Here is a 7,613-nt window from a genome sequence, read left to right on the forward strand (position 1 = left end):
ACCATCCCTCCCTTCCCAGCCCTAGGTGATCACCTCTCCCTCCTCTTCCCTTCTCCACCAAGGGACCTGCCGTCTCCTCTTCCCAGGAGGCACAAAGGCAGGGGAATGGTGGGGAACGGCCACCATGACCCCTTTCGGCTCCTTATCCTTCTCTCTTCTGCTCCAGCCCTGTCTAATCACTAGCTGGGCCTCCAGTGTGTCCGACCCCCACCTCACTTAGCATCCAAACCTGCCACGAAAATATCTGACTGCATCTTGATCTGGGTAGGAGAGGGTGGTCCTGCCCCATCTTAAGATTTCAAAACAATTCCCACTCTGTGTTTGCTGAAACCTCCTGGAATTTTTCAGCAGAAGGAGACGAGTCCACCCCAGGGTAGCCCAGAGCCCAGTGGTTAGCATGTGGTCTTGGGCAATCAGGCACAGAGGATGAAATCCCTGCTCTGATGCCTGCAGAGTGGGCACCTGAACCTCCCGCGTCCCTTCATCCTTTCGAATCCTGCCCTGCTAAAACCAGTCCGGTCCTGCGGGAAGTGCTGATTTTGATGAATCAACATTTTCCAGCGAAAAACGTGGCATTTGCAATTTCCCAACCAGTTCTAATTGAGAGCATTCAGAAAAAGCAAACAAACAAACGAGCAAACCAAACAATGGCAGAGGGCAGGAAACGAGCTGGGCATCTCCGAAGAGCTGTTCTCGCCCAAGCACCGTTGCCAGGGCGGGAGTGCCAGCAGATAAACAGCTCTGGGGCGGACACAGGAAGCACCACGCTCTGTTGCGGGAGCTCGACCTTGCTGCAAGTGACTGCTGGTCCCTTTGGTGCTGAATGCATGTAGGCTATCTCTGAAATGCAAGATGCATCTCCGATATTACGAATGAGAGCTCCAGACTGCTCCAGTCTGTGCCTGTCCTCAGTATGACCCATGTGCCCCATTTCTAGAGAAGCTAGAGGTATCTCCACAGATTTATTGCTATTTATTGCTCTCTCTTCTCCCAGCTGTTTCCATCACCACTATGCAGCACTTGGATAAGCACGAATATCAGTATGGCAGTCAGGCACTCAAGGCTCCTCCTACACCACCTCTTTCTCTGCCAGTAGTCATGCTTCCAACCTTTCCCATCAGCAGACTTGTACAATCTTGTCAGGTAGGTACAGATTGGTATCTCAGATTTGCACCAGAAAACCTCAGTCTTGTCTCAGAAGTGCCTGCTTTCCATGGAACCCTGATGCTGAGTGCAGGATCTCGGTCCTAAGTGATGCAGGACAAGTCTGAGTGGCTCCAACAAGCCTTGGATGGGAGGGGAGCACTTCTCTTGGATGTGCTTTCCCTCCAGATCGTACAAGCAGACCCAATGGCAGCATCTCTTCTCTGCCTTTGGACTCAGGGTGGCATCGTCTTGGGGCGGATGGATGTATGGGGTTGCTGGAACTCCATTGCGTGCCTGAATATGATGGTGGCCTTACCATGAACAATAGCTGTGCTATTTTTATTTCAGTAACACCAGTGCTGATCTCATGGGGCACCAGGTCAGGTAGGAGAACTGTTTCTAAGGAGACTCCCACAGAAGCCACTGGAGCTGTATGCTGTATGCTGTGGGGTTTGGTGGGAGCCAAGTAGCTCAGAAACAGGAAACGTCTTGCCATGCTTTTATAACCACAAGATTTTCACCCAAAGCTGCCTGTCACAGTGGCAAGCTCTGCTGCTGGGAATATTCATCAGGGTCCAGAGGAAAGGGCAATGGAGAAGGATGGAAATGTGGTTGTGGGGAGCAGCACCAGCAGGCAGCACTGGTGTGTCGGCTGCAGGAGAGAGTCCCTGTCACGGGCTCTTGGTTACATCAAGGAAGCCCATATGGAAGGTCACCACAGGGAATCGCTGGTGCTTTCTGATTTCCTATTTTATGGTTGTGTCTTCTTCTCAGCAGCAACTCCAGCTGCCCTTCCAGCCCTTCAGTTTGCAGTGGTTTTGCCAGTTTTGTGCTCATGATAGGAACAAGAGCAATGCATCCTGGCAGGATTGAGATGGCAGCTTCCATCTGCGCAGCTCTGATGGAGGCAGTTGGATCTGGTTTGTGAAAAGAGACTCCTCTCAGACCAGTTTTCAAAATCTGCTGCCACCAAAATGCAGCCCCGGCCACTGCTGCCACTTCTGTCAGGCTGCACCCATCTCACAGGGGCCTCCTGCATGGCTTCCACCACACAGGCATGGGAGTCCCCCAGCAGAGCCTTCCCCATGCTCCCTGCCACCCTGGCCAGCTGGCATTGCTGTGACAGCTTTTCCTCCCACAAAGCGGCAATTTTGTGGCCAGATACTTGAAAAAGGTTTGCAGCAACAGGATCAGGGATGCTGCCCTGAAATGCCCAGCTCTTGGCTGATACACTCAAAACTCCTTTTGGGTAAAATCCACTTTCTGCACAAGCGACAAGCACAGCCCACAACAAGGACTCTGCCTGGGCCTCCCACAAGCAGAAAAGGGAACTGGACACACTTTCTAAATTGGTCATGGCTGTCGTCCATGATTTTTCTGGGTACAATTAATAGGTGACTTAATTCTTTGCTTAATCTGAACTGTTTCCATTACGCAGCTGAGGAAGTTTGGTCTCCCAGCTGCCTCACTATATTTGGGCTGTGAATTGCAGGAAGCTGATCAGCGTGACATTGCCACAGATATTCCACTGTAGCGTTTCCCTAGAAAGAGAAATCTCCTTCAAACCTCTCTGCCCTCTCCTCCTCGCCCCCTGGGCACCGGGATAACCAGGTCTGTGTACATGGTCTGGCCATGCGTAATCCTTCTCTCTCCCTCCATCCTTCCCTCCCTCCCTCCCTCCCTCCCTCCCTCCCAAGGAGTTCATTTGAACAGCAGAAGGATAGTGTCATATGATGGGTGGCTCCAGGACCTTTTAAAAGTGCCTTACCCAAGCACAGACAATGAGCCCTAAAGTCAACATCAGTGCCCCCTCCCCAAGATGTGGATGCATGAACTGGCACACTCCTTCGAATAGTTCCACAACATTTATTCAATTGCTTTGAAGGTGCAGTAGCATTAAGTGCATGTTTCTGCCTGTGGCCCACGAGCTCCCAGCCGCCGGCCTTGCCGCTAGTTGCAGTAGTTCTCCAGTTGGTAGAGGGAGCAGGTGTTGTGGCAGCATTGCTCAACGATCCCTCGCTTCACCTTCTCAAACTCCTCCTGCTGGAAGGGCAGCTCTCCTACCTCACCATGCAAGGGACCGCTCACTGCCAGGGAAGAAAAAGATAAACCGTGGGACATCACACAGCATCAGCCCTGGGTGTTGAGCCCTGCGGAGACACCCTTTGCAGACATCAGATTTTTAAGCCAGAGTTGGCTGGAAAACGGGGAGGAAGTTGCAAGGGTTTCCCCTGGTTGATGCTGCTTGTAGCAACTTCAGGCTCTGTTTTTCCTCTCCCAAATAAATCCTATGGCGCTTAGAAGGAGCCAAACTGAGCTGATATCAGCAGTGTGAGGGACAAACGGATACAGGGGCTTTATTGAGGCAGGCATGTGGAGAAGAAGAGAAAACCCTGCACCCTCCCTGCGGTGAGGAGCTAGTAAATAAGATGATAAAATGGGCTGGTCTGCTCCAGAGAGATGAGTTGCTTGGGACTGCAGCCCCCCTCGGGCAGTTACCCGCTCTTCTGGGAGCCTGGGCAAACAACTGGGATGTCTGTGGGATTGCAAGGATGGTCCAGTCCTGGGGCTGCATGCATTTCCCAGCTGGTCCTAAACAGCCTGCTCCTGGTGGCTGCTTTGGATGTAGCCCCAAGCTGATGGCAAAAGTGTTTGTGTGTGTCCGTATTCACAGCTGGGGACGAGTTTTTAGAAGGAATGATGGATTGGGGTATTTGGACATCGACAAAATTCAACAGAATGTCTCATTTGCTCGTGGGAACTTGAAAACTTGTGGACGGAACTGTTCAGGTTTTAGTTGCCCAGTGAAAATACAGAAAATGGCAAATAAAACCGAATTTTTCCTGTAGGAAGAAAAGAGGCCCTAACAACAAAAAGAAAATGCCTGGAAAGCAAGCCTGAGATGAGGTTTCTAGGGCAATATAAAAGTACAGCACAAGATGCAAAATCCCCGAGCCCCCAAAGCGTGATGCAATGAACGAGGCACAAGAGTAACAAGGAATCATTATGCTAGTGTGCTAGGAGGAAAATTTAGGAAAGGCTTAGTCCAACACTAAGTAGAAGAGGAAATAGCTAATTGAAGTTTTGTGATTTACTTGTCTTCATCCTTCAAGCCAGGTGCAAGCAGACTGTAAACACAACCAGCTTGTGTGACAAAGAGGTGGTGGCTCAGGCAAAAAATCCTGGAACAAGAGGTAGAAAGTCCTCAGATACTTTCAAACTGGTTGGCCCTGCTGAAATTCTCAATACGCTATTTAGGGAATTGGCTAATGAAACTTCCAGACCATTCATGGTGGTCTTCAGAAACAAATCATCAAAGAAGGGAGCAACAGCCCAGCTGGCCATTTGAAACAAACCACAGCAAACCTTCTGCTGTGACATTACTTTGCTTCACCTTCTAAAGACCTGTAAGACTATTTCACAGGATGGTTGCATACGCAAGAGAAGGAATCAGATTCAAATGAAACCAGTGTGTGATGGGAAGACAACTGGTGGGAGAGGCATATTGTAGTCAGGGGAGGTTAAGAAATAGTCCATCTTGAAATGAGAGGGTTGAAATGACTGGGATTTGGCAGGGGTCTCTTCTGCATCTCATCAAAATCTCCATTAGTAGCTTGGAAGACAGAAGAGAGAGTGTACTTGCTGGATTCATAGAAGAGCTAAAGCTGAGAAGAACTGCAGGTACCCATCTCCAGGAGACACATTATCCTTGCATTATAGCCAGAGCATTGCAGGTCCTGGCCCCATCTGGATACAAACACCATGTTGAAGGGCAGCTGTCTGGACTGCCTCATCCCACTTGCACTGCCATGCAGACACAAAGTGCTGGACCAGAGGCAGTGAGCCGGCACTGAGGGTGTGCGGGCAGGCCTGTCATCTCCTCCTGCCTCCTGGCCCTTGCACTTGTCAGTGCAAGAAGTCCAGAAGTCCTAAGAAGGGGAACCAAAGCATCTCCGCCAGCATTTCACCACCATTAAATAAGAGAGGATATAAATCTCTGGGTCTGCAAGCCTCTTGAAGGGCAAGATTAGCACTAAAAATTATCTTTGAAACTACAGAAACACTGAAAAGATGGCATTCTGTTCAGTAAGAAATGGGAAAGATGCTAAAGGTAGGCAGGAAGACTGTGTTGTGTATCCAGGACGAGGGTTTGACTGTGGTAGCGGTCCTTCAAGGACTGCTGATCCACCCAAGGGAGGGACGAGGCATCAAAGGGAGACAGTGATCACTATCAATCAACAGTACAACGCTGCTTTGAAAAAGGCAAACCACCCATGTAGGCAGAAACACGGTGCGAAAAACATGCAATATCGTTCTTCCAGTTTGCTCACTGTACTTGGCACTGGCAAGGCCTCAGCTGGGGTCCCGTGTGCTTCTGCAAGCATCACCAGTCAGTAAGGATGCAGATCAAATGCAGAACAATTTGCATGGACAGAGATCTAGAAAATATGACCTAAGAATGTAGCCGGGGCGGGGGGGCATAGAGGGGATTTAGTTGAGAGCAGGTTAAAACTAGACATGGGAACAGACTTCAAATATTTTGAAAAGCAACCATAAAGAAGAAAGGAGTAGACTCTTCCCCATGTCCACTATGAAGAAGACAAGAAATAATTTACAGCAAGGGATTTTCAGGTTAGATGTTGGGAAGAAACACTCGAGAAGAAAGTCAGTTGAGCCTGGGAATAGGCAGTTTCAGAAGGCAGAAGAAATTTCTTCACTGGAGGATTTTTTGAACATACTAGACAAGCATGGGTCAGGAACAGGATGGGAACAACCGATCCTGTCTTGGGGCAGAAGGAGGCTTCCTGGGTTCCTTCCGCCTTCACTTTCTATGAACACTCCCAAGCTGGTGTAATGACCACAGAAAGAAAAAGACAGGTTTGAGCTTTCAGCCACAATTCCTTTTGCCTCATAAATCCTTTTTCCCTGCCTGCCTTCCCATCTGCCTTTTTAACCTGAAGAGCTTTTAATCGGCAATGTGATGTTGCTGGTATGTTAGAGGTATTCCTGGCATTCCCCATCAAGGACATTCCTGGTGTCACCGTCAAAGATAGGCGGTTGTTGCCTTTTGCATTGCATAGCATACGACTGCGCTCAAGGTCAGCCCGACTTACCTAGAGGCTGCTCAATGTCCCGTCGGGCTTTGGGGGAGTAGAAGAAACCCCGCTCTCCACACACCAGGTAGAGAGCCTCCACCAAGTGGGAGCCACAGAGGTGCTGGTTGGCAGCCGCGTGGCTGGTCCCGGGGCCAGAAAGAGCGAGAAGGGCCAGGAGAGGCAGCGATCGGATCCAGAGAGCCATGGTGATCAGGGTGAGGCCTAGGGTTAAAAGGCAGAGGAGACACAGGGAGGTCTAGGAGGGAGAAACAGGTTGTCATCAAGCATTTTATGTCCTTCGGCTCCTGTGGCATGAAAATGAGATCAAAGTAGCAGATGGACCTTCTAAAGATGACCTAGCTTGAGAGGGAAGGACAGCTTTCTGCATCAGGCTTTACAAGTCACAGTAAATGACAAATGTTTATAACCAGAACTCCATCTCCATCCACGTGTTCACATCAGTCCTGGCCTCCCTGTTGTCTTCTCCCAAAAGGACAAACTAGCCTGGAAAAGCCATCCCACTGAGCCCTGTAGCATACATGCACAGGAGTGCCAAGATCAGCAGACCCACTCTGAAAAACCCACTCCTCCAAGTCAGAAGGGGCTGTTATTTATGGTGATGACCCAAAACCAGGACAATGAGCTTAAAAACCTGGGGAGACATCATTTTCTTGGACTAGTGAGCCAGCACTTGTGACCACCATCTACATCAACTTAAGGAAGGAAGCTAATCAGACTCACCCAAAGAAGTGGCAGCAAGAGACGGAGGGAAATTTGCTGTGAGAGATGAAGACTGTTTGGTTGGTAGTGATATCCCCATTCTCTCTTTCCCATATTTATATGCTCTATGTTAGCCTAAGTGACACAAGAGCTAGTGTGAGCCCCACCTCCTTGATGACACTCCAGCCAAAATTTTTGCTGCTTGTGCACATTAATTTCCCTCTACGTAGCATCAACATGTCTTTATGCCAGTTAAGATAGAAGCAACAGTTTGCAGTTTCCATCTCATTTCATCCAACCTGTTTTTGCTTCCTTGAAGCTCTGTCCTGAGCCATCAGTGACCCTTTTAGCAGGAGATAATGGTGCTATTACATCTGCAATGATTACTAATGACACTAATGCTGGCAATAGGCACTGCTGGCATTGAGGTGGCTACACAGCTGTTTGTGAAATGTAAATTAAAGGCAAACACGTTAATCTGTTTGATTAATATCACCTTGGAAAGTATGCAGCCATGGGACCAAGTTGTCCAGAGACCATGCTACTGTCAGGTGTTTGAGGAAGGAAAACACATTATTGTGCTGAGGCTATCTGCCACCCCACTCACTGGCCATGTGGTGCACAGCGAGAGGCACGCGTCCACAGCTTGGG

At 49.3% G+C, this 7,613-nt stretch overlaps 1 protein-coding gene across 1 annotated transcript; it reads right to left on the minus strand.

The window, feature by feature from the left end:
* Positions 1-3,096: 3,096 nt before the first annotated feature.
* On the minus strand, positions 3,097-7,062 carry INS (insulin). The gene is made up of 3 exons (XM_074582458.1): positions 6,984-7,062; positions 6,261-6,464; positions 3,097-3,233 (listed from the first exon to the last, which is right to left on the minus strand). The coding sequence occupies exons 1-3, from the start codon at positions 7,060-7,062 to the stop codon at positions 3,097-3,099; spliced, it is 420 nt and encodes a 139-aa protein (XP_074438559.1).
* Between the last annotated feature and the right edge of the window lie 551 nt (positions 7,063-7,613).

This window comes from Larus michahellis, chromosome 4 (genome assembly GCF_964199755.1).
Source record: "Larus michahellis chromosome 4, bLarMic1.1, whole genome shotgun sequence".
Lineage (NCBI taxonomy): Eukaryota > Metazoa > Chordata > Aves > Charadriiformes > Laridae > Larus > Larus michahellis.